At 45.5% G+C, this 26,177-nt stretch overlaps 1 protein-coding gene across 2 annotated transcripts; it reads left to right on the forward strand.

The window, feature by feature from the left end:
- The first annotated feature begins 1,067 nt into the window (after positions 1–1,067).
- Positions 1,068–25,821, forward strand: CD34 (CD34 molecule). 2 transcript variants are annotated; one of them, XM_010365624.2, is made up of 8 exons: positions 1,068–1,463; positions 12,395–12,577; positions 13,172–13,425; positions 14,782–14,862; positions 22,668–22,824; positions 23,076–23,128; positions 23,442–23,606; positions 24,360–25,821. In XM_010365624.2, the coding sequence occupies exons 1-8, from the start codon at positions 1,385–1,387 to the stop codon at positions 24,543–24,545; spliced, it is 1,158 nt and encodes a 385-aa protein (XP_010363926.1). In that variant the 5' UTR covers positions 1,068–1,384; the 3' UTR covers positions 24,546–25,821. The 2 variants fall into 2 exon arrangements, with proteins under 2 accessions (XP_010363926.1, XP_010363927.1); XM_010365625.2 differs by having other exon boundaries at positions 24,170–24,388.
- The last annotated feature ends 356 nt before the right edge of the window (positions 25,822–26,177 follow it).

The raw sequence follows: 26,177 nt of genomic DNA on the forward strand, positions 1-26,177 counted from the left end.
AATGATCACAGAGTGCTGGTCTGGCTTCTCTTTTTTCCCTTTAGACTATGTGGCACAGACTTCATGGAAGAGGCTGAACTGAGTATAATTTCATGATTCCACTCTGGATATCAGAGCAGCCTCTCCCAGGTTATGCCTTATCTGATCCCCCACCTGGTGCCATCATCTGCCCAGGCTGGCTTCTCTCTTCTCTGATCTCTACGTCCCTAATTCAAGACTAGGCTGCCTACCCCGCTCAGTTTCTTCTATTCAGTTCACCAACACCCAGAAGAACTGGTGAGGAACAGGAAGCTCAAGGTCTATCAAGTGGTGGAGGATGGAGTCACAGAAAGTCCTTTTTCTGATGGGACAGCAAGGTGAAATCCCTAGTGGCTTAGGCCCGGGGCTGGAGAGGGGATAACTGGGGAGAAGGCAACCAGGGAAGTCCTTTTTCTTTAGGATGATGGTGGTGGGGAACTATGGAAGGTCACAGGAAAAGTTAACACAAGTTAACAAAAAGTTAACACAAAAAGGTTTGCAGGAAAAGAAAGAAAGAAAGAAAGAAAGAAAGAAAGAAAGAAAGAAAGAAAGAAAGAAAGAAAGAAAGAAAGAAAGAAAGAAAGAAAGAAAGAAAGAAAGAAAGAAAGAAAGAAAGAAAGGAAGGAAGGAAGGAAGGAAGGAAGGAAGGAAGGAAGGAAGGAAGGAAGGAAGGAAGGAAGGAAGGAAGGAAGGAAGGAAGGAGGGAAGAAAGGATCTCCAAGAATGGTTTGGACAGCTAAAATGAATACTTATAGTCACGTATACCCGCTCACTCCTGATGCTTCACTCACAACACAGCACAGGATCTTGTGAGGCTATCACTAAATGTATCACATTGTGGTTAAGTTTTACCCGATTAACGAAATGCTCACACTTCTAAACTGAGGTCCTTACAGTAGATTCCTTTTGCAAGATTGTTACTAGCTTACAACTTAAAAATAAAGGAAAGAAAAGGGGGGAAAAAATCGGAGGAAACTTGCCCCTGCCCTGGCCACCACCAAGACTGCCACAAAGGGGTTAAAAGTTAAGTGGAAGCGGAGCTTGAAGAAGTGGGATGGGGCCTCTCCAGAAAGCTAAACGAGGCGTCTGGAGCCCGAACAAACCTCCACCTTTTTTGGCCTCGAAGGCGGCAACCCAGCCTCCCTCCTAACGCCCTCCGCCTTTGGGACCAACCAGGGGAGCTCAAGTTAGTAGCAGCCAAGGAGAGGCGCTGCCTTGCCAAGACTAAAGAGGGAGGGGAGAAGAGAGGGAAAAAGCAAGAATCCCCCACCCCTCTCCCGGGCGGAGGGGGCGGGAAGAGCGCGTCCTGGCCAAGCCGAGTAGTGTCTTCCACTCCGTGCGTCTCTCTAGGAGCGGCGCGGGAAGGATGCTGGTCCGCAGGGGAGCGCGTGCGGGGCCCGGGATGCCGCGGGGCTGGACCGCGCTTTGCTTGCTGAGTTTGCTGCGTGAGTACCGCCCGCGCGCCGCGGCCGCTTGGCTTCGCCGCGGGGAGGGTTGAGTCTCTCTGGGAAGCTGAACCACAGAGCAGAGTCTCACCAAGAAAAGGGACCCCTGCCCAATCCCTGCACTGCCGCCCACTGCGGCTTCCCCTGGGGCCAGCGCCTCAACTGGGAGCCGACGGGGGTGGGAGGGGAAGGGAAGGCCACCACCCCGCGGGTGTGCGTTAGCCGAGGTGCGAATCGGACTGAGATAAAGTGCTTTGGAGATGCCAGGGTCTCTTCTGGTTGCCAGAGGTGCGGAGTGCGAAGTTGCAGCCAGAACTGGGAGACTGGGGAGGAGAGAAGCAGGAAAAGTTTTGTGGCTCTTGGTTGATTAGGAAAGTATAGATTCGGAACTGATAGATGGGAAGGGGCCGGGGTGCCCACCTTGCACCGGGACTGGGAGAGCCAGAAGTGGACATTAAGGAATTCGAGGGAAGCGAATCAGGGATGAGGCTCCAGGTCCCAAGCCAGGAGAGTTCGGAATGAACAGTCCGTGAAAAGGAAAAACAAAACCAACCAACCAAACCAAAACCTTGCATTTAAGATTAGGAAGCTGAGTTTCAATTCCCACTTCAGCAACCCCACCGCGGAGGTAGAGATAGACAGAATTTGCTCTGCACCCAGCCTCGCTCGCCTTACCAAAAACCGTCACCCTTGCACAAACCCAAAACTTGTTACCTTTTGGAGTTTTCTTCCTCTGCCCCTGCTCCATGTTCTAAAGCTAGTAGATGGGTTAGAGCACTCCCCCCACTCACCTACACATACCCTTACTCTTAAGGTCTTGCTCTCACTTTGGGGGGGGGGGGAAGGCTTTGAGTATAAATATTTATACTCGATTAATTTCCTTGGGGAATGACATTCTCCACCTCATCTCTTTGCACTTGGAAGGTTTGAACTTGAAGCTTTGTACATTGCTCTCCCTTTTGCTTACAGCACTCTAGGGCTCCCAATTCTGCACTCTCACTACATCCTAAAGGCCACCCACTATGGCCCTGCAGAGTGACCTGGACTAGACCTCATTGCTTCCAGTCTCCTCTGTTGTCCCCCTTTGGGTCCGCCCAGCTGGGGAGAGCTGCCCCTGGGCTGGAGGAAGCTCTGAGTGAAGTTTTGGGTTGCCCTGTTTGGCAGTCCTGGACATGTGCTTCGGAGCAAGGAAAAGCTATCACTGAGGTTTCAAAACCCTAGAGTGGGTGCTAGACTAGGCCCTCATAACAGGGGTGAGTTGGCTGGGCACAGTGGCTCATACCTGTAATCCCAACACTTGGGGATGCCGAGGCGGGTGGATCATGAGGTCAAGAGATTGAGACCATCCTGGCCAACATGGTGAAACCCCATCTCTACTAAAAATACAAAAATTAGCTGGGCATGGTGGCGCACACCTATAGTCCCAGCTACTCAGGAGGCTGAGGCAGGAGAATCCCTTGAACCCAGGAGGTGGAGTTTGCAGCCAGCCAAGATCCTGGCACTGCACTCCAGCCTGGGAGACAGAGCGAGACTCCATCTCAAAACAAAAACAAAAAAATAGGGGTGAGTTGGCCAGTGGTGCAGATTCCAATCAGATGCTCCATCCTCCTTTGGCTACACAGCTCATGATGACCTGGTCCTCAGCCGAATGAGGTCCACCCTTTTCTTATTTCCTCAGCTGGGTGTCAGCCTCGCCTTGGCCTGCCGAGCTTGGGGTTCGGGGAGCAACACAACCCCTGCAACACTTTGGACTGATATGCTGAGAATTCTATATCCCAGCTTTGGGTGGGGAGGGATGGGGCACAAGGCCCCATTCCCAGCCTTGCCAGACTATTTGAGCCAATTGTAGTTTTATGCCCTTCCCAAGAGTTTTCTAGGGTTTTTGCTTGGATTTGTTTTGTTTTGTTAATACTAGGAGTCATTTTCTGTCCTGGGATACATTGTGGGATAAATGAGATAACTGAGTGTACCTTGAAGTGCTACCATAGGGCTGTTGCAGAAATGCTATTATTATTGTAAAATTTAGGGTGGAGGGGATTTCTGTGGTTTGTTTTCTTATCATTTACCCCAACAAATAGCTTGTTGTGGAAAGTTCTTTTTTCTGTCCCTTTGAGAAGGTGGCATGACACAGGCACTGCAACTAACCAGAAGTGGGCTGTCTTTGTTGGAAGTGGGGTAGATCACAGAGCAGAATCAGGGTGGGGGACTCAGGGGCCACCAGGCAGCACTGACAGAGTACTGGCTGGAACAGGAAGCCTTTCAGGTAATTAGGGAACCCCTTTGTCAGGCTCAGGGTATCTATTTCCTCCAAGCTTTCCAAGGCCTGTCTCTATCCTCACTCTGACAACACCCCCAGCCCCTCCCCATCGCATTCCTCTTCTTCCTTTGGGTCCTTCGTGCCTGCTGACCCCCACACCCATATCCTGTCTAGGGCTGCATGTAAGAGGGGAAAAATAAAAGGGAAAAGAATTTTATCAGCTATTTTCCAGAGGGGAGAGGACTCCACCCTTTGAATCTCTGCCATATGGCGACCGAGGAGGAGCAGCCTTGGGGACCTCTGACTAATTCAGTGGTCCCCAGTGCTCCCCACTTGTAGACCCAACCCAAGCTGGCACCACCTTTGCAGATGCATGTCTTCAGCAGCATTCCTGTTTGGCTGATAAAACATGCAGGGGCCTGGGGCCTCTTTTTCTTATCCCTTTGGCTCCACCTCCTGGACCTCCTCATTCCCTTGTCCTCGTCTCCTTCCTTTGCAATCTTTGTCTCAAAAAGCTCAGGGCAAGAAGGGCCAAACTGCAGCAGATAAACTCAGCTGCAGAGTCCTACAAAAACAAATAAAAATGAGGAACAAATTCCACTTCTTACGGTTGGTCTCATTGCCTGATTTCCTTTAGACCCTGAACTGGAGGGCCTGGGTTTACTTTCTGGGCTGGATGGTTACCCAACTCCACCCTCAGGGTACTTGGGCCTCCCTCTCTCATTGACTTTGGTTGATCTAACTAAATGGCTTGCAGTGTGGAGAACTAAAAATGAGAAGGTATGGAAAAAGAACACAACACCACCCTCCAAAAGAAAATTCTCACAGTCGCCAGGGCTGCGAGAATTCCATATTTTTCTGGGCTTTGACTTCTCTAATGAGAACATTCACTTCCCTCCTTAGCTAATAAATGAAAACATATTATTTATGAATTTTAGTCCCAGAGCCGGACTTTGTGCTAAGGAGAAAGATGCATGCATGTTGGAAAGAAGGAGAGACAAACAAATAGGGATGCATACAAAGATGTACTTCCTAGTACCTGTGCTCTTGGAGCCCATCAGGGAATGAGTCACTTCCTTCAGATGCAATGGAAAAGGCTTTTGGGCTTAATTGGGAAGTAGGCTTCTTCCTGATTTGGAAAAATGAAATCAAAACTGATACTTCTTAGACAGGAGTAGCATCTCTCGGCAGCTGATTTAAGAAAATGTCTTCAGGGGTCTTTGGGTGACAAAGCCTAGAACCCCAGATAATCCTGGATGAGCAAAGGCAGGCAGGAGGCTGAACTGCTTAGCATGATAAAATAAAGTGAAGCCTTGTGTTTGGGTGGGCCCAAGAGACACAAAACTGAAAGGACTCCAGAGCCCAGGAAGAGCATATAAAGGGCGGAGAGGAGCAGGATATTGATGGTTGGAGGATGGAAAAGACCTGGGAGGAAAAAAATTTTTTTTTAATATATGGCTTCATTAGCACAGTAATGTCTAATGTTTCAAGGTTATGCCATTGTCTCCCCTGGGCTGCCCTGTAATCTCGTTCCATGCCCTCAACCATTCAGTAAATATTGGCTACACACACTAGCCTTGAGTTAGTGACTCTCTGGGGAGAGTAAAGTAGAGTGCTTGGCTAGCTTATGATGAAGTGGTATACTAGTCCAGACAGGGAGCCATTGAGCCATGGAGCCACAACCCAGGAGTCTGTGGTGCTGGTAAAATGGAGGAAGAGGTGACAGGGAGAAATGTAGGTGCCCAGAGAATCTTCAAAATAATCAGGGTTCCACAGTAAGTGGATGGGGTCCAAGACATGCTATTTAATTTATTTATTTGAGACGGAGTTTCTCTTTTGTTGCTCAGACTGGAGTACAATGGTGTGATCTCGGATCACCACAGCCTCTGCCTCCCAGGTTCAAGCCATTCTCCTTCCTTAGCCTCCTGAGTAGCTGGGATTACAGGCAGCACCACCATGCCCAGCTAATTTTGTATTTTTAGTAGAGATGGGCTTTTTCCATGTTGGTCAGGCTGGTCTCGAACTCCCGACTTCAAGTGATCCATCCACCTCGGCCTCCCAAAATGTTGGGATTACAGGCATGAGGCACGGCACCCGGCCAAGACATGCTATTTGAATATAAAACAGAAATCTCGGTACACTGGGAACCCTCAGGCCACAGACCCTTGGTTTATATATACTCACACCTCAGCTTAGCCTTTGAAGCTTAAGAAGGCATCTGCTCAGTCCTTTGTTCTAGTCTAGGATGACTCAAATTCATGGTAGGCCTCAGAGTTGGACAGTCCCCTAACATGGATGCCTCCTGAGTGTTTGCAAGAAGCATGAATGGATCACTTATCTCCCAATGTGGCTTATTTCATTCTTATAAATAGCTACATCATTTTAAGCTTTTTCCTTGGATTGCAGTGAAATTGGCCTTCCCATAACTTCTAATCATTACTTCTAATTCTATTCTTTGGGCTGGCAAAGATTTAATCTGGTCCTTCATGACAATACCTGAAGACGTTTCTAGTGGGCCCCACTAGATTATAAACTCCTTGAGGGATTGTTTTAAATGATAATGACACTAACACCTAATGGAGGAAAGAGATCCAGCTCTCATTTTGTACTCTCCACAGCACTGAACAAGATCCTTTGCCCATCACTGGCACTGCAGAAAAAGGAGAATGAATATACAGAATGAATATATCCCTTCTCCAAAATGCTTACAACCAGAAGTGTTTCAAATTTCAGATTTTTTCAGATTTTGGAATATCTGTGTAAACATAATGAGATGTCTTAGGAATGTGACCCAAGTCTAAACATGAAATTTGTGTTTCCTATATACCTTATATACATAGCCTGAAGATAATTTTAGACAATATTTTTAATACACTTGTGCATGAAACGAAGTTTTGACTGTGTTTTGACTGTGACCTGTCACATGAGGTCAGGTGTGGAATTTTCCACTTGTGGCATCATGTTGGCACTCAAAAAGTTTCGTATTTTGGAATATTTTAGAATTTCTGATTTTCACATTAGGGGTGCTCAACCAGTATAAATAACATGAATCTTAAAGAAAGTTATTTATTCTTCCTCTCCAAATTCTTCTTTTCCATATCAGGGGTCAGTAAACTTTTTCTATAAAGGGCCAGAGAGTAAATATTGTAGGCTTTAGTGGCCATATGTGGTTTCCGATGGATGTCCTACTTTGTCTTATCTTATGACACTTTTAGAAATGTAAAAGCCGGCCATGCATGGTGGCTCACACCTGTAATCCCAGCACTTTGGGAGGCCGAGGCAGGCAGATCACCTGAGGTCAGGAGTTTGAGACCAGCCTGGCCAACATGGCTAAACCCCGTCTCTACTAAAAATACAAAAATTAGCTGGGCATGGTGGTGCACCCCTGTAATCCCAGCTACTTGGGAGGCTGAGGCAGGAGAATGTCTTGAACCTGGGAGGCAGTGGTTGCAGCCAGCCAAGATCACGCCACTGCACTCCAGCCTGGGTGACAGAGTGAGACTGTCTCAAGAAAAAAAGAACGAAAGAAAGAAATGTAAAAGCCATTCTTTACTGACTGACCATACAAACACAGCCCGTGGGTCAGGTTAGGTTCACTGGCTATAGTTTGCCAACCCCTCATCTAGAGGAAATAACACTAGACCCTCAACAACATGATTTGGTTTCTAGACCTCTCCTAATCCTGGTTATCTTCACATGAACAGTCCCCAATTTAATTAATTCCTCCTTAAAATATAACATGAGAACAAGACTGCTATGGCTAGAGGTAGCTGGTAGGAACACACCTGCCACAGTTGTCCTTCAATCCTATTGCTTTTCCTAAACTCCAAGGATTGTGCTAAGCACCAAGAGTAAAACACGTAAGAATAAGAATGGTTCCGGCACTTTAGAAATTTATATTCTGACTGAGGTGACAGTTAGACCTATTCTGAGGAAGCAACATATATGATTTTGTGGCAGATGAGTCACAGAAATAAGTATCTCATGCCCTGTGAGAAGCAGAAGGAAGAGGCCTGAAACAAAAGATATCCACTATTTCTTAAGCTTTTACCGGACAGGATAACTGCTTCCACTTCTTAGCTCCTTTGTTCCTCTAACAGCTAAGACAGAGGAACTACTTTTATCTCTGTTTTACAGGTGAGGTTTACAGAGTTGAAGCAACTTCCCGAACCACAGTTAAAACATGGTAAAGAAGCCTTTCAATGTGACCTGTCTGGCTGCAGAGCCTGAGCTCTTTGTCTCTGGGCTATACTGCCTTCCTGGCAATACAGTCTGTGGCTCCCAATGGCCTACTTCCCGGCAGAGGCTGGCATGTCCCTTCATCCTGGTTCTGTAACTCTATGGATTAAGATTCTCAGGAACTCCTTCAAGATACTCCTCTTGATCCAGGTGCTAGAATATGAAAGCCTGGGCAAAATAAGACTGGCAGGCTAGGAGATCAGGAAACAGCACCAGGAAAAAACTAAGGAGGACTGTGAAAAGCAAGACCAAGTATAGGAAAATTCAGTCTCTTAAAGTATGGGGATTTAGTTATTTAGGTAGCAGAGCTTTCTGGATCGCTGAGGATTTGCAAACTCACTTTAAACAGCAAAAGAATCTTCCATTTACAAGTGGCAGGTAGAAATATTTTCAAAATGTATTGCACATGTCTTTGCTTTCTTAGAATACCCCCCGAAAAGGACTATATGACTCAGATGTATCATGAAAATGTCATGGCTATGTTGCAACTCAGTGACATCATCAATGCTTATTAAGGTATAGATATCTAACCTATTCACTCCTACCATAAATGACTCTGGAAAACTGGTGTGAGTTTTCATACTTATGTCTGCTTTTCACTTATTTCTGTTTCTTAGTTTTTAGCTGTTGCTTCTAATAGGCTCTTCCTACGTTCCAACTTTAGCTAGGATATCAGATAACCAGGGTTATTAGAATTATGTGTAAAACAAGAGTAATTGCCTCTGAAGAAGTACCTGAAAGTTCAGTGCATGACTTTTACTACATGAATTTTGTGACATCTATTTGGCTTCTTAGAATCCTCATTTTACTAATTTCTTGAGACCTTGTCTCCTCCCTTGCTCCAAGTTCACCAGTTGAGATCAAATAGGGTAACTAAGGGTCAAATGGAGTCCCTAGGGAGGCACAGTTAATCAGGATGGACTGAGAAGTAAACAACAGAAGAGAGCTTTTTATTCAACTTTAAATTGTACTATAATTCTTATAAGCTTGTGGACAGGGGCTGTTCCTCCCATCTAGAATGAAAAGGCGTGGAGGTTTCATCAATTGTCTCTTAGGATCTGACAAGCTCTCACTGACTGGTAGACTCCTGCTACTCCCCTACAGAGTTGAAAGTCAGAAGGTCAGATAAAGAAAGGTCAGTATTTGATGGTTTAATGCCATGGATGTGTGTGGGAAGACAGGATAAAAAGAGATCTGTGGTCAGTCTTGACTCTCATAAATGTCGTTCCTCCAGGGCTCTAGAGACTGTAAACCTAAAGGATGTACTCACCCTACTGTGCTGCAGTGTTTATGCCAGGATTGGCTCCAGGCCCCTGGCTAAGGCATCCCCTTGCTCCGCACCAGCTCAGGCATTTCCAATCACTCCGTTTTGACTTTCTGCTCTCCCACTTGTCCTGTCCCCCTGGTGTCTCAGAGGGTGCTCTGCTCACCCTGGGCTCAGAGCCCTGACTCTGAAGTTGGGGTCCCTTTCTCATTTGCAGGTGGATCCCGCTACTCATTCCATAGTGCTCGGCCTGATGGTGGGTGGAGGGGCTGCTGCAGCTGGGAGCCCAGCCTCAGTGGATCAGTAGCTGGCTTGGGTCCAGAGTTGCTTTGCTCTTCTGGAACAGGCACCTCTGTCCTCAGAACTAGCAGCAGGTCTTGCTCCACATCTGGAAAAGTTCAAAAGTGTTTGTCTGGGTGAATGAGGCCCTTCGGGGGAGGGGGTTCAAGAGCATGACATCATCTCAGTCAGGTCCAGCTTCCTCTGGAGACAGAAAAGGTCTGGGCCAGGGAGGACCAGATGGGGTTCCCAGGAATCAGTATGCTGGGGGAGAAGAGGTAGAAAGCAGGCAAGAAGAGGAGTCTTGGAATGGTGCCTTGAGAGGGTGATCCTTTAATTCAGTGTCTGAATATTGCCCCCTTGGATGAATTCAGATGAATCTGACCTTAAAGTCAGAGTGGTGAGAGGGTCCCATCTAAACAGGAAAGAAACATGGATTGGCTTCTGAATCAATTTTATTTTGATCAACCCACCTCCTGTTTAAGCCAGATGGGAGCTCATCCTTTTCTCTCCAGAGATGTGGGGGACGAATTCCAATTTTTTGACAGTTTAGACCCAGCCTAACCTCCTTGCTGCATCTACTCAAGAGTTAGCCAAACCTCAGTGTTCCATTGCTGCTTCCCTTCATGAACTATGGCCTTCCCTTTGGGAGACACCTTGGTCATTCAGGCTCTTCATCTCTAAGACAGAGATAGTGATACTCCTTCTTCCCACTGCTTACCTGACACATAATAGTAAGACATGATTGCCGCACTCACCATTAATAGCAATCTACTTGCAGCAGGTTGCAGAAGGAAGCAGATATGAAAGAGTGAAACCCTTGTCATCACTTTTAGGAAACGCATTCTTGGCCCCAGGTTGATGGCTGTGAAACCAAAAGTCTAACTTCTTTCTTGATCCTAAGGGAAACAAGAGATGTCATTCTACCTTGCTGTTTACCTGGAAATTGCTGAAAAGTACAGATCTAGATCCCAATCAGGAAAATTTAGAGACAAGCTTTAGGGTGGCCTGGGACCCTCCGGGGCTTTTCGTTGAAGATGGAACTGCCTTTGTGAACTCCGGTTAACAAGTTCACCCTTAACATTTACAAGGCCCAAGGCAAGAGTATAACAGAGGCCTACATACTGTATTTCTAAACATTTCAAGGTTGTAAGTCAGGCCAACTAAGTGATAAAATATCTTCTCTCCTCTTCCCTTGACAAACATATCTTCATGACCACTTGGAAGGCCAGGTTTGAATTTGGGATGCTCAGATTCTTGGAATTCAGTGCCACAGTGCAGCTGAGCAGGAAAAGATGGCTCCTGACTCCAGCCCACTTCCCTTCTCTACTTTCTACCCATGACTCTGGCTCACATTGCAGGGCAATTGCATGTGTGCCTGGGACACTCCACCCACAGGCTTAAGCACTAAGCACTAACTCTTCTCCCTGCAAGCAGTCATCATTTGGCCACCACTGGGCCTTGGAGGTACACACCCTTGTGCTGCAGTTCCCCTTAGCAGGATGGACTGGGAGAAGAGGACCATCGTGGATGTCAGCAAAGTGCCATTTGAGCAAGAAACGCTAGGACTTCTGGTTCCCACAGTATGATCTAGAAGAGAGGGGACATCCTGATTGGTCCTCACAGGAAGCAGGACAGAGTGTGGGCTCTTTGAGGCATAGGGTTCAGGCAAGAAACTTCTCCTTCCTGTGTCTAATGATACTGACTGGGAATGGTGAGTCACATCTGTAATCCCAGAGCTTTGGGAGGCCAAGGCAGGAGGATCACTTGGGCCCAGGAGCTTAATGTTACAGTGAACTGTGATCTCACCACTGCATTCCAGCCTGGGTGCAGTGGTGACAGAGCAAGACCCTGTCTTTTTTTTTTTTTTTTTTTTTTTAAAGGATGTATCCCAAGATATATGGAAGAGATGTGCAAGAACACTCATGAAGATCTTCAGAGAAAAATGAGATCCAAAACATTATACTATAATACTATAATAACTTAGCATTTGGTATCTCATTGATTCTCCCAACAATCCATGTAAGGTAGCCAGAAAAGACCCTTATTTAAGAGGTAAGAGAGCTGAGATACCTGCATGCACTAAATTACATGGTTAGTTATTGGCAGAGCCAGAACGAAGCTTGTCTACCTTCCCACTACATTGATGAGAAACCAGACCTTGTGTTCTCTGGTTCATTAGCTGAATTCCTAGGTCAGAGCATCCTAAAAGCTGAATTCCTCAAGAAAAAGAAAGGCAAATGGGTTTGAATACCATGAGCAAAAGGATGAGGGGAGTTTGGGAATGGGGAAGCCTGAGAAGGATAGATTTTTAAGGGGATCGCATAGAGACAGTGTAAGTCTAGTGATTATTCCAAGAGTTAGTATACCGGATGGAGAGTGACCAAAAAAGAGGATACAGTGAAAAGGAAAAAGAAGCATGACCTCTTGCACACTTTAGATCTTCGCAATATTTACGCAGGTGTAATTTTATACTTTAGTATATAACTAAACATACTATGAACACCACCTCATATTTCCACGTTGCTACAGTTTTTATAATTTTTTCTTTCTAATGATTGTTTATATGATTATGTAATGATTGTGGTACATTAAGTGCATGTATCACTTATCCTATTGTAATTCATTTAGTTGCTCACGTTTCCCTCCTATAAATAATACTGTATGAGGCATTTTTATGCATATAAATCTTTCCTTCCCTATGTCCTCAGGGCAAATCCAGTAGTGGGGAATTAGTCCACTGTCCAGGAGTATGTTCTTGTTGCTGCCCCATTGTCAGGGACAGCAGGGAATGTTCTAGACACATTCTGCCTGAAGTCAGGAAATTGCGTCAGGTGATATCACAAGGCTGATATCTTTAGGTTCTGATTCTTCTTCCTTGTTTCCCTATAGCCTCTGGGTTCATGAGTGCCAACACCACCAGTACTGTTACCCCAAAGTCACCTACCCAGGGAACATTTTCAACTGTTTCTACAAATGTATTGTACCAAGAAACTGCAATACCTAGTACCCTCGGAAGTACCAGCCCACACCCTGTGTCTCAACATGGCAATGAGGCCACAAGAAACATCACAGGTAAAAAGAGCATTTGTGTCAGATCCCTGAGAGGTGCTGGTGATGCTTGGGTAAAGCATTTAGGATGTTTTCAGAATGCTCCCTTCACCACAGAGGAAATTATACAAGTTCCTAGTATTAACGGCTTGAGTATCATGCGTAGGGCACCCTGAAGTAAATTCTAGATAATTCTTCCTTCAGTGACAGTTTTCTCAGGCCCATGTCTTGGGAGCTGATCCTGATCAGTAATGCCTCCATACCCCTTCTCTCATGCTGAGTTCAGCTTAGTGATAAAATAAGGATCAGATGACTCCATAGAGATCTCCGATCTCTTCTAAAGGAAAGAAGGTGGGTACAGGTCCCAACTGGGGGTCTTTGGCTTCTCTAAGGTAGACCAGCATCTATTTCAGTTTCAGGGCACCTCTAATACATTCTGGATTCTAGCTCTGGTTCCAACAGCTTGAAATGAGTTTGGTCAGGGATGGGACACGAAGTAACTGTTAACTCTCCAAACTCCCTTTTCTGTGTTGAAATGCATGCCCATATCATGAACTAAGATTGTGTGTATGTATGAGCACGTGCACACATACACACCCATGTTTTGTTCTCTTCCAGAAACTACAGTCAAATTCACATCTACCTCTGTGATCACCTCAGTTTATGGAACCACAAACTCTTCTGTCCAGTCACAGACCTCCGTAATCACCACAGTGTTCACCACCCCAGCCAACATTTCAACTCCAGAAACAACCTTAAAGTCTAGCCTGTCACCTGGAAATGTTTCAGACCTTTCAACCACAAGCACTAGCCTTGCAACATCTCCCACTGAACTGTATACATCGTCTTTTCCTATCCCAAGTATCATCAAGGTGGGTGAATAGGGCCAAAAATGGCAGATTGCCCCTCACTTCATATGTATGCAGGCAAGCTCTCTCTTTCCCTTCACACCTCTCCTCATCCCTGCCAGTGGGATTTGGGTCATGTCAGAATCAGCATGGAAATACACAGTTTAAATATTGTTGAGAGAAGTAGAAAGAGGAGGAAAGGGGTAGAGTTAGGTAATAAGACCCATCCAGGCTTAGGTATTGCATTTTAGGAAGTAGAGAGTAAACGGAATTCTCAGAGATCCAACCAATCCTCTGATTCTTTCTAGTACCTATCGGTGGTGCTTTGACCAGGGCACCATTTCCTTTGGGAATATTTGGAAACTATTGCTCATTTGCTGGGGCTGCTTCTCCCAAAATGGTTAGGATAAATAACATTTCCTCTACATGAGAGGATTTGGTGGCTGTGCCAGGCACAGAGAGGCAGTAAAGGGGGTCATTGGCAATGGCAGGAACTGGGCAGACCAGGGATGGTGAGCTCAGCCTAGCTTTCTCAGCCTTAGGGCCTATGGCTGTCAACAGCTTTCAGCATACAGGACAGAAAATATGAGGACCTCAGTCAGGAGATATGCCTGAGGGATCTGTCTGCTTTCTGTTTTTAAAGGAGCCAGGGCCAGGCATGGTGGCTCATGCCTGTAATCCCAACACTTTGGGAGGCTGAGGTGGGCAGATCACTTGAGGTCAGCAGTTCAAGACCAGCCTGAGCAACATGGTGAAACCCCGTCTCTACCAAAAAATACAAAAATTAGCTGGGTGTGGTCGTGCATCTGTAGTCCCAGCTACTCAGGAGGCTGAGGCAGGAGAATTGCTTGAACCAGAGAGGTGGAGGTTGCAGTGAGTCAAGATCACGCCACTGAACTCTAGCCTGGGCGAGACTCCATTTCAAAAAAAAAAAAAAAGAGCCAAAATGGGAATCTGGAGAGTCCTGGAGGCCAGAGAAAAACCAGGTATCCCCAGCGTCTGCTGGTCCACCCCATTATCCCTGTTTGCCTGTATGGCCTTCCTGCAAGTGTGTGATTGACTAGAGAGAAAACAGCCCAAATGGGAAAATATCCTCCCCTCTCCCATTCCTGCACCATCCAAGCCAATGTTTACCAAGATTCCAAATAGCAACTTGCCAGTAAGCCCAGGCTAATAACAAAAGTTTTGTCATCTGATGAGGATAATGAGGATAGAGGTGAAATAGAAGAGAGTGTGACTACTAGAAATCTCTAGTCCCCTGACAAATTTTAAATTTCCTTTTCCTTAAAACTTCCTAAGAGAGCACTTGGGAAAGAAATGAGGAGCAAAGATGCTGGCTTATTTACTTTGTTTTTTTTATTGTTTTTTGTTTTAATACAGACAGAAATCAAATGTTCAGGCATCAAAGAAGTGAAATTGACTCAGGGCATCTGCCTGGAGCAAAATGAGACCTCCAGCTGTGTAAGTCAACTCCCCACCCAACCTCTTCCTCCCGCCCCCTGTCTCCTTCCTCAATCCCTTCTGAACACCCTTAAACCTTCTTGGATTGCACTGGATTTGAGTAGGGGTCTGGGGAGTTTAGCTTGGTCAACCTGCTTTTAATACCCAGCTTTCTGTTTAGGAAGTAAGAGGCCCCATCTGGTGGGCAAAAAAGGCAAAAACACTTTTAATTATTAATAAATTTTGTTATTTTCCCCTCCTCTATAGTACTTTTTAAATTTTCCCCTTCTCTATAGTACTTTTAAATCTGAGAGAGTCAGATTTAAGTTGCTTTTTGGTTAAGAAAGTCCCTCTCACTCACCAGATATAAACTAGTAACCTAAAATGTCAGTTCATTTATTATTATTAAATATTTACATGTAACTCTTTAATCCATATAGAATTTATTTTGCCGTCATGTTACATTTTCCATGTAACCATTTTTCCTAACATTATTTGTTGAATGACTCCCTCTTCTGTTGCATGGGATGTATCTTTTAGCTTATATTAAGTTTTTATATGTCTTAGGGCATACTCTTCAGACATATTTTATTTGTTCAGTTTGTCTATACTTTTGCCTATTTTAAATTTTCAAAATTATTGTATGTTTTTGCTATAGTATTTTTAATATCCAGTCAGGCAGATCTTTTTTTATTACACTGTAAAAAGTGTGAAGTTTTTTTTCTTTTAGAAAAAAATGCAAAAAAAAATGCTTTAAAATTTGAATTGTAACTGCTCTGAAATTTCTTCATTTTTTCTGGTTTTCTTTTGCCTCTCTCAGCATCTTGTTTCTTTAGCTTTATTTTTTCTCTAGATTTGATGGATTTCATAGGCCTATTTGTCACATAGATCTCCCATTATATATTCAAATTGATTGTCGCTGATAGGTTAGAAAGTTAATAGAGTTTTGAATAATTATTTTTGGGTTGGCCAGTTTTTTGAATTTGCCTATTGATTCTAGGAATTTTTTAGTTCATTCCTTTCAATTTTAAGGTGAGCTATCTTGTTATCTACCACAATATATTGTTTTTCTCCTCCTGTTTAGTAGTTATGCCTCTTGTTTCAGTTTCATGTCTTACTGCATTGGAAAGAATGTAGAGGGCATTGTGTTAATTTAAATGATTCTGGCAGACTTTCCTTTGTTTCAGTAAATCTAATTTCCTAACAGTAACATGGCTCTGGAGGAAGGACGAGGTGAAGGAAAGAGTGGTATTTACTTACAGAAGAAAACATTTTCTTACAAGTTGGGGATCCATTTAAGGGAATCACATATGTGATGTGTTGGCATGCATAGATTGGAGAGATCGCAGTCTGTAGAGGACATAAATTACTTATTTTTTCCATTCGAACTTGGTAGTTTTACTACAATCATCAATTGGGTCTCTCTGACTTACAAATTTGTAAAAATTATACCTGAAAGAATTTAACTTAGGACATCTAAAAGCAACCGAAATAGTGATGACATAAGTTTGCATACTGGAATAACTAAATGCAGTCTGCAAAATAGTTAACTTAAACGTGAACATACAATGTACAAGTAACATGCAGTGTGCTTCTGATGCTGATTTTCAACTCAACTCATTAGAAAAAAAATTGTCAAGTTCTTTGCTGATCGTAGCCAAGGAAAATGACGATCTTTCCCCTGCAACTCCATCGACTTGGTGGAGCATACGTTTTGCTGTGTATCACACAGGTACGTGCCAGAATGCTAATTCTTTGTGCCTGGAATTTAGAGTTAACTGCAGAGCGTTTGCCTTTCTGTTGCTCTTCAAAGTTCACATGTAACTTGGGTCACTGTATGAGAAAAGTGCCAGAAACTTACTGCTCTTTTAGAAGTAATTCCTCTTAACTCTGCTGTGGTCTTTGCTGTCTGGCCTACTTCGTGCCACGGCTGAGAAGGTCTCTGCATGTTCCTCTAAGATTCAGGTAGGATCTGTGAGTGGTGATGTGAAAAGAGAGCAGCTCCCCTCCAGTTCCTATGCTAAAGAAGACTTCCATCCACACTGCCCCTTCATGAAGCAACTCAGTGGCAGCTCATATGAGTGCTTTTGTTTCCCTGGTCTTTCCACCAGTGTTGATCCCCTTTCTTCCTGAGGGCTTCTCATCCTCAGCCCCTATGTGGCAATGCCTTCTCCTGCTCTCCAAGGTAATTTATCCTCAGCCAACTATCCTGTTCCAAAATGTTTAGCCACAGCTGCCGATTGTGTCCGAGACGCCCTTTCCTTCAGCCCTACTCCCTGTTTGTCTGATAAACAGTCTGTTTCAAAAGCTGCGAGTGCTGCAGGGCCTCCTAATTTTCCTTAGGTTGGATTTGTACTTTCGGTGTCAGAGGGCCTTAAGGTATTGATTCTAACGTTGGGAGCCTCAGGCCCTACGTAATATTCTCGTGAAGAGCAGGAAGGATTTGGTTTCCCCGAATATCACATCCTTGATGTATGTTGGTACTCTCCTGCATCTGATATATGCCCATAACAGGAATATGTGTGCATGAGTCTAGCTATCCAGACACTCGTTCTGCACTGATACATAGTGAGTGCTAATATGTTAGCTCACCCTATGTGAATTCTGTAGGTGTGTCTTCTGTATGTGCATTCTGTAGACATGTCTATCCCAATCACTCTTTTTTTGCCCCCAGCCATCACCTCTAGGCAGACAGGGGAAGGGAAGGTGATACCACTCTCATTTCAAACACCTGTTACCATATTTCAGCACCCTCATTAGCAGTGTGTGTCTTCCTAAGTCTAACTTTCATTCTTCTGGCAGCAGTGTCAGCTTAATTTAGTTTTTGTGGTTGTGGTTCCCCAAATAGTTTCCAAAATGTAAGATTATTTGATACTTTTATGCTACACCCATTTGTCCAGAGGAATCCACCAAAATATTTTTAATTGTGGTAAAATATACATAACCTAAGTCATCACCTTAACCACTTTTAAGGGTACCATTGAGTAGTAGTAAGCACGTTCACATTATTGTACAACCAATCTCTAGAACTCTCTGCCTGTTCCAAAACTGAAACTGTATACCCATGAAACAACTCCCTGCTCTCCCGAGAGAGCAGGAACTTTCTGTTCCTATGAATTTGGCTACTCTAGGTACCTCATATGAGTAGAATCATAGTGTTCGTCTTGTTGTGTGACTGGCCGATTTCACTCAGCATAATGTCTTTAAGGTCCAACCATGTTGTAGCACCTGTCAGAATTTCCTTCCTTTTTTAGGCTGAATAATATTCCATTGTATGCATAAACCTCGTTTTGTTTCTCCATTCATCCGTTGATGGACACTTGGGCTTTTTCCCTAATGTGAATAATACTGCTTTTAACGTAAGTGTACAAATATCTCCTTGACACCCTGATTTGAGTCCTTTTGGGGATATATCCAAAAGTGAAATGGCTGGACCACATGGGAATTCTATTTTTGAATTTTTGAGGAATCACCAGACCATTTTACATTCCCACCAGTAGTGTACAAGGGTTCCAATTTCTTCTCATCCTCATCAACACATCTTATTTTCTGGGTTTTAAAATAGCAGTCGTGCTAATGGGTATGAGGTGGAATCTCATGGCGGTTTTCATTTACACTTCCCTGATGATTAGTGATGTCGAGCCACTTTCATGTGTTTATTGGTCATTTGTATATCTTCTTTGGGGAAAGGTCTAGCCAAGTCCTTTGTTCACCAATTTGTTCTTTAGAAATACCTATCTTTAGTACCATATCTGTTTATTTGCAGAGTTTGTAATTACTCAGCTAGCTCACTTTACTCCTATTCACATTGACTTCATCTGAGGCAGGCTGCCTCCAGCCTCCACTAAAGGTCAGTTTCCATGTGGAAAACATAAGTTACAGATGAAGATGGTGTGTCTACTGGAAAAAGCCTGCGATCTGGAAACAATCTCACTTCTCATCCTTGGTTAACTGCCTCCACTAGTTAGGTGACTTGAAACAGGTCCCTTCATTATTCCAGTTCCTATATGAAAATAGAGTTTTCACCTGCATTGTCTAACTCACACCAAAATAGATAAAATGATTTTAAAAGGGGTTGGGGGAGATGATTCATCCTAGAATCTCAGCATTGGAAAATATCTTAAAGGTCATTAAAAAAATACCTATCCTTCCCCCACCCCCATCCCCATCCCAATGCTTGACGTTAAGAGTCTTTGCAAAGTTTGAGAATGCTACTCTAGAGAGGTTAGATGGGTTTATTATGTTTGCAAAGAAACATGTGTGAGCTGATGTAGTTAGGAGCTTGTAAATCTGATTCTCATGAACAAAATGGTGAGGCTGTGTCTTCCTCCTGCCCACTCTCCCGTGATGTTTGCCCACAGCCTCTCTTGGGGGAGGATGTTTATTCCAAGCGTCCGGAGAAGCATTGTGCTTTGTTCAGGATCCACCTGCTCCTCTTGGGGCTCAAACACAATTCACTGATGCGGTTGGATTCCAGAGTGGGAGGCTGGCCGCTATTATTCCTTTGAATCTAGTCCAAGAAACTGTGCAAGGGGTGGAGGGACCCTGTGTCGAAGCCAACTGGTTGGGATGTTAAGTTGAACAACAATTCCCTGAGTTCTTTTGTTTGCTGCTATGGTTTGTGCAGTCTGGGTTGTAAATGCTATAATGTACACTCCCCCCAACACACACACTTAGGAGTCTTACAGTCTAGTCAGAGAAAAATGATGTTAACAATGCACAGAATGTGATCAATATGTAGACTCTAGATGATATGGTATATAAGGTATAACCATTATTAATAATGATAGTAGCAGCTGCCATTTATCTAGTGCCCACTAGATTCTCAACACCACATTGGACACTGTTTTTTTTTTAGACAGAGTCTTGCTCTGTTGCCCAGGCTGGAGTGCAGAGTGTAGTATTGTGATCTCAGTTCACTGCAACCTCTGTCTCCTGGATTTAAGCAATTCTTGTGCTTAAGCCTCCCAAGTAGCTGGGATTACAGATGCCCACCACCATGCCCAGCTAATTTTTGCATTTTTTAGAAGAGACAAAGTTTCACCATGTTGGCCAGGGTGGTCTCAAACCCCTGGCCTCATCTGATTTGTCTATCTCGGCCTCCCAAAGTGCTGGGTTTACAGGCATGAGCCACCGCACCTGACTGGACACTTTCATACAATATCTCTTTAGTCACCACAACAACCCAGTGTATAGCTGAGGAACATGACAGTCAGACTAGTTGCATGACTTGCAAAGAATCCAGTAAAGAGCAGAGCAAGGATTGATGCCCAGTCTGGTTGAAGATAGGACCAGCTTCATTGAGGAAGTAGAAACTGAGTTGAGTCTTGAAGGATAGTGAATACCAGGGAAAAGGAAGTGTTCTTCATTCTCCTTGAAATGAAGGTTGTGGAACAATGCATGCTCTCCCCATCTTGGGCTTCCTGGAGATGGTGCCTCAATTCCAAATGCTCTTCCCCACTGGCTTCCTCTGCTCACCCTCCAGCCATTCTTCAAGGCCTATAGTGAGATGTGTCTGCTAACCTTCACCAGACGTGTCCTCATCCTCCTTTGTATGTCCATAGCACTTTGGTTGTACCTTTCTTATGGTGCTTACCATGGTAGTAGCTTTAACCTCTAAAGTCCCTTCGCATCTCCATTTCTTCACTTACAAAATTAGTAGAATAGCTCTACCAATCTTGTAGGTCGTGTGAGGCCTAAATGAGTTAATATATGGAAAGCACTCAGAACTGCGCCTAGATATCGTAGGCACCTGTTATTTTATTTTTCATTTCTTTATTTTTGAGCCTGGGTTTCTGTCACCCAGGCTGGAGTACAGTGGACTCAACCTCTCAGGGTGGAGAGACCCTCCCACCTCAGCCCCCCAAGTAGCTGGTATTATAAGTGCATGCCACCACCCCGGTTTAATTTCTAAATTTTTTATAGAGATAGTGTTTCCCTGTGTTGCCCAGGCTGGTCTCGAATTCCTGGGCTGAAGTGATCCTCCCACCTCAGCCTCCCAAAGTGCTAGGATGGCAGGCATGAATCACCGCGCCTGGTTGGCATCCATTATTTTAATTGCCATACATGCAAACTGAAAGCTTTCACCGGGTGGAATTCATAGATACCTCCCAATCCCCACCCCCCCTACACATGACACACGAATACAATACACACATACATGACACATGCACAGAGGTTTTCACGTGGTGTCCTATATTCAGGGCTTGATAAATTGTCAAAGTGTGGCTTCTTGCACTCAGCAGGTGTAGGAAGGTGCCATTTGGTTTGGGTAGTTTATGACCTGCAGGAGCCCTGTCCCTCTGTCTCTCTTGGGAAGCAGATCTATTTCAACTGGAGATACTTCAGAAGGCTAGAGTCATCCAGGCAAGAACCCCCCTCCTCCTCATCCAGACTCTTGGTGCTGGGGAGCGGGTGTGCTCAAGGGGAAGCCATGTAAGGCTCCCCTGAGAGAACTGGGTTTAGAGAGGTGGAGACTGTTGATTGGTTCAGTGTGGCATTCAGACTACTTAGTTCAAATGCTGTTCAGAAAAACAGATTTTTCCAGAGGCAGAGTGTCTATCAAGGACTTACTGGGAGACCTGCAGAATTGCTTCTTTTCCTGAAGAATGAAGCAGCAGTGGCCTGAGAACTCATTTCTCTGTAGTCTTGTTTCCTGGGGGTTTTTTGAGGCTCCAGTTTGGGCTCGTGTCTCTGTGACCTGGGGTTTGGCTAACCACACTCTCCTGACTTTATCCAAGCCCAGTTATTTTCCCTCAGCTGCTTCAAATTCCAGCTGGGTCCTGAGGCCAATCTTGACCTTGCTTTGTGTAGGAGCAAAGGAGCCTGGGTTTTCCTGCCTTGGGTCACAGCAGTGGGAAAATACCCAGGCTCCACTCCAACTGGGAGGACCCTGTGGCCTTGTTGCAAGCAGCGGCCCTGCCCGCAAACAGGAAGCTTTCTTCTCCACAGAGACCCAGTTCTGATGATGGTCACACACCCCAGCAGTTTTCCCCTAACAGGAAAGTTGTCAGGACTGTTCAGGCATTTCCTTCTCTGCCATCTGCCATCCGGACTGAAGAGAAAGTCTTAGTTTCGATTCCTTTCCTATTCAGGGGAGGAGGTGACTCTGATTGGAGGCTGCTGGAATAAATTCTGACTCACTGTTGAAGAATTATCAGAGTTTTTCTTCTGAGTCCGAGTTCCTGGGTCTGATGGCCCAGTCAGCAACCTGGAGAAAAATCTATGAACGTCATTAAAACTGGGTTCCATGCTTTCAGTGGAAAAGCAGGGATGGAAGACCAGACAAAAATGCCATTTCAGTTTGAGTAAGGCTCTTCATGAGACTCCTTTGGGTAGTAAGAGGGAGGAGGCCACTGAGGTTTCCACTGAGTGTATATTACAGATTCATTGTCTACTCCTCCTTTCCTTGACTTTTCTTCCATCGTTGGGGACTGCTGTAATCTTGAAACAGAATATTTTCTCTTAGTTATTATTGCATTATTAATATTTTCTGTTGGTCATTTCCTTTGAGTTTAATTTGCATATGTGTACATGGGTGATGCTTCAATGAGACAATTTTTTTAAGTTTGTTCTCTGACATCTTAGATACTAGAAGATATGGATTTTCATCCTTGAAGATTACGTAGGTTTTTTTCTTATTGTGTTGTTGCACATATACAGTTAGCAGTATTTTTTTTTCTGTTGGAATTTTAGAAAGAAGGATGCTTCTTGTGAATGGGGTAAGAGTGTGACTGTAATCAGAATTATTGCCTGAGACTCTGGGTGCAGTTTAGGGTAGAGCAGTAATTTCATCTCTTGTTCTCCATGTTTCTCTGTCTTCCCAGGCGGAGTTTAGGAAGGACAGGGGAGACGACCTGGCCCGAGTGCTGTGTGAGGAGGAGCAGGCTGATACTGATGCTGGGGCCCAGATATGCTCCCTGCTCCTTGCCCAGTCTGAGGTGAGGCCTCAGTGCTTACTGCTGGTCTTGGCCAACAGAACAGGTAAGGTGCACCTCTGTCTGGGGGAACTGGGAGGGAGTAGGGCTGAGATTAGAGAATCCTGGGTGGAGATGGGGCATCCCAGATCCAGAGAGACCACAGGTGCTGGGGAGAAGGGCTTGGGTGATTTGGGAGAGATCCCCCTGAGATGGACTACCCTGACCATCAGAGCATCTTGTAGAACAGCATGGGAGGATGGAGCAGGATAAGCTGGTTTCTCTTCTAGATTTAGAAACCCCTATTTCTAATTCTAGAAATTTCCAGCAAACTCCAACTTATGAAAAAGCACCAGTCTTATCTGAGAAAGGTAAGTTCTCTGAGATATGGGTCTCAGAGGGAATGCCGGGACAGGGGAGCTCCCTGGAGTAAGAGGGGAAGTCATTACCTTCCCCAGTTCTACCGACCATCCTTCTCTGAGTCTTCTCCTTTCTAGTCTCGAACCAAAAATGATGGGGTGTGACTGAATTAAGAGATGTCAGTCTCAAATCCCATTTCAAAAATTCTTGAGGTCAATGCCCTCAAGTATCTGTTCACTGTTGAGTCACACACAGGGGGCTGGAGTGGGCTGGGCTCCACTTTTGGTAAGTGACAGGCTGTGTCTTATGTGTCTTCTTTTCAAGCTGGGGATCCTAGGTTTCACTGAGCAAGATGTTGCAAGCCACCAGAGCCATTCCCGAAAGACCCTGATTGCGCTGGTCACCTCGGGAACCCTGCTGGCTGTCTTGGGCATCACTGGCTATTTCCTGATGAATCGCCGCAGCTGGAGCCCCACAGGAGAAAGGCTGGTCAGTTCCGGGGGCCAGAGCAAAGGAAATGAGAAAGATAGTGGGTTTCCAGGGAGTTCAGTGGATGTCATGGAGCAGGAGGAGAAGTACCAGAAAAAGTCCTCCTGTGAGCTTACATGAAGACATGCATGTGTGCACACACAGTAATCGGTGGAAGACTCAAAATATTATGTAGCAAACTGGGCAGGGGACAGTAATGGTGCCAGCCCACATACTCAGTGTGGTAGCAGATGATTCATGTCATCTATTCATTATGTTTTCTGGGATAGCTCAGCTTGGTGCCACCAGAACAGGCTGTTAAATCAGCCACACTGTATTTGTAACCATGTTAAATGCCCAGTGGGTGCCCCTTTGCTCAAAAGGAGGCATATGGAAGGAGAATCTCCTTTTGCCATTCTGGATGAGGGAGGACAAGGCTGAGGTCTGAATCTTGACCTCTGGCCTGTCCCCTACCCTGGGGAGGTCATCCCACCCTTCTTGGGAGTGCCCATTTTCCTGCGGGAGCTGGCTGCCTAGCTGCGGTGGCATGGTGTGGTGCCTCTCCTATGTCCTTTCTCCTCTAGGAGCTGGAACCCTGACCACTCTTCAGGAAGAAAGGAGTCTGCACATGCAGCTGCACCCTCCCTCCCATTCTCCCTCTCACCTCCCCCCACCTGCCGTCCCTGCCCCCACTTCCTGTTTGGGCCCCTCCCCCATCTAGTGTCTCACAATCTTGCTTACCAGATAATGCTACTTTATTTATACACTGTCTAGGGCGAAGACCCTTATTACACGGAGAACGGTGGAGGCCAGGGCTATAGCTCAGGACCTGGGACCTCCCCTGAGGCTCAGGGAAAGGCCAGTGTGAACCGAGGGGCTCAGGAAAACGGGACCGGCCAGGCCACCTCCAGAAACGGCCATTCAGCAAGACAACACGTGGTGGCTGATACCGAATTGTGACTCGGCTAGGTGGGGCAAGGCTGGGCAGTGTCCAAGAGAGCACCCCTCTCTGCATCTGACCACATGCTGCCTCCATGCTGGAGGTGACATCTCTTGCCCCAACCCTTCCCCACTGCACACACCTCAGAGGCTGCTCTTGGGGCCCTATACCTTGAAGAGGGGCAGGTAAACTCCTGTCCTTTACACATTCGGCTCCCGGGAGCCAGACTCTGGTCTTCTTTGGGTAGACGTGTGATGGGGGAAAGCCAAGGTCTGGAGAAGCTCCCAGGAATGATTGATGGCCTTGCAGCACTCACACACGACCCCCTTCCCCTTCCCCCCTCCTCTCTGCCTCATTACAGGAACCCCTAGGGGAAAGATGGGCTTTTCTAGGCTACAATTTTCTCCCAGGAAGCTTTGATTTTTACTGTTTCTTCCCTATATTTTCTTTCTCTACTTTGAGGAAACCAAAGTAACCCTTTGCACCTGCTCTCTTGTAATGATATAGCCAGGAAAACGTCTTGAACCACTTCCCTTACCTCTTCTCCAAGACACTGTGGACTTGGTCACCAGCTCCTCTCTTGTTCTCTAAGTTCCACTGAGCTCCATGCGCCCCCTCCACCATTTGCAGAGGCCTGCACAGTTTTCTGGCTGGAGCCTAGAACGGACCTCCCAAGTTTTAGGACAAACAGCTCAGTTCTAGTCTCTCTGGGGCCACACAGAAACTCTTTTTGGGCTCCTTTTCCTCCCTCTGGATCAAAGTGGACAGGATCATGGGACCAGGTTGTGGAGCTGAGCCTCTCACTTGTACTATTCTGAACAATCCTCTTTCTCTGAGGCTGGGTCCTGGCCTTATCCTCTGATCTCCATGGCTTCCTCCTCCCTCCTGCCGACTCCTGGGTTGAGATGAGGCCTCAGTCCCCCAGAAGATGCTTTTCTGTCTCAATCTCAGTCTGCCCAATCACCCGGAATTCGGAAGTCCTGAATCCATAGTTTTCCCTTCCATCATATCATTCTACTCTTCTGCCTCCCTCGCCCTGAGCCCCTTCATTGCTCTGCACCTCCATGTGGTCAGAGCCCTATATCAGCTCCTAACCCTTATCACCAGCTGCCTCTTCTGTGGGTGACCCAGGTCCTTGTTTGCTGTTGATTTCTTTCCAGAGGGGTTGAGCAGGGATCCTGATTTCAATGACGGTTGGAAATAGGACTTTCCAGAGAAGAGAGGATTGGGTAGATATTTTTTCTGAATACAAAGTGATGTGTTTAAATACTGCAATTAAAGTGATTCTGAAACACATCTGTTATGTGACTCTGTCTTAGCTGGGTGTGTCTGAATGCAAGAGCAGCACCCTCCACTAGACCTAGCTAGACTGTGCAGTGATGTGGTGGGGAGGACTAGCCAGGGAAGAGGGTGGAGCACCTCAGCAGACACAGGCACCAACCAGGATACTAAGGACCTTTAGCCAAATCTGCCAACTATTCTCCTCCATGGGAAGAGGAAACACCCATTTCCAGTGGTAGAAAGGCAGACCCAAATGTACCAGGGAGCTTCCAAATGGAGGGTGGTATGCTAGGGTCTTAGGAGCTGTACCCTTCATGAACACCCTTCTGAGAAGAGGAACATGCTGATCACTGCTGAAAAATATGCAAAAC

This window comes from Rhinopithecus roxellana, chromosome 8, assembly GCF_007565055.1.
Source record: "Rhinopithecus roxellana isolate Shanxi Qingling chromosome 8, ASM756505v1, whole genome shotgun sequence".
Taxonomy (NCBI): domain Eukaryota; kingdom Metazoa; phylum Chordata; class Mammalia; order Primates; family Cercopithecidae; genus Rhinopithecus; species Rhinopithecus roxellana.

What these genes read in the sequence shown, in the direction of transcription:
- CD34 (XM_010365624.2), top strand. Translation starts at nt 1,385, where the DNA reads ATGCTGGTCCGCAGGGGAGCGCGTGCGGGGCCCGGGATGCCGCGGGGC. An exon ending in AAAATGAGACCTCCAGCTGT is followed by an intron (nt 14,863 to 22,667) that starts GTAAGTCAACTC and finishes CTGTCTTCCCAG; the next exon opens with GCGGAGTTTAGGAAGGACAG. An exon ending in GCCCCACAGGAGAAAGGCTG is followed by an intron (nt 23,607 to 24,359) that starts GTCAGTTCCGGG and finishes TACACTGTCTAG; the next exon opens with GGCGAAGACCCTTATTACAC.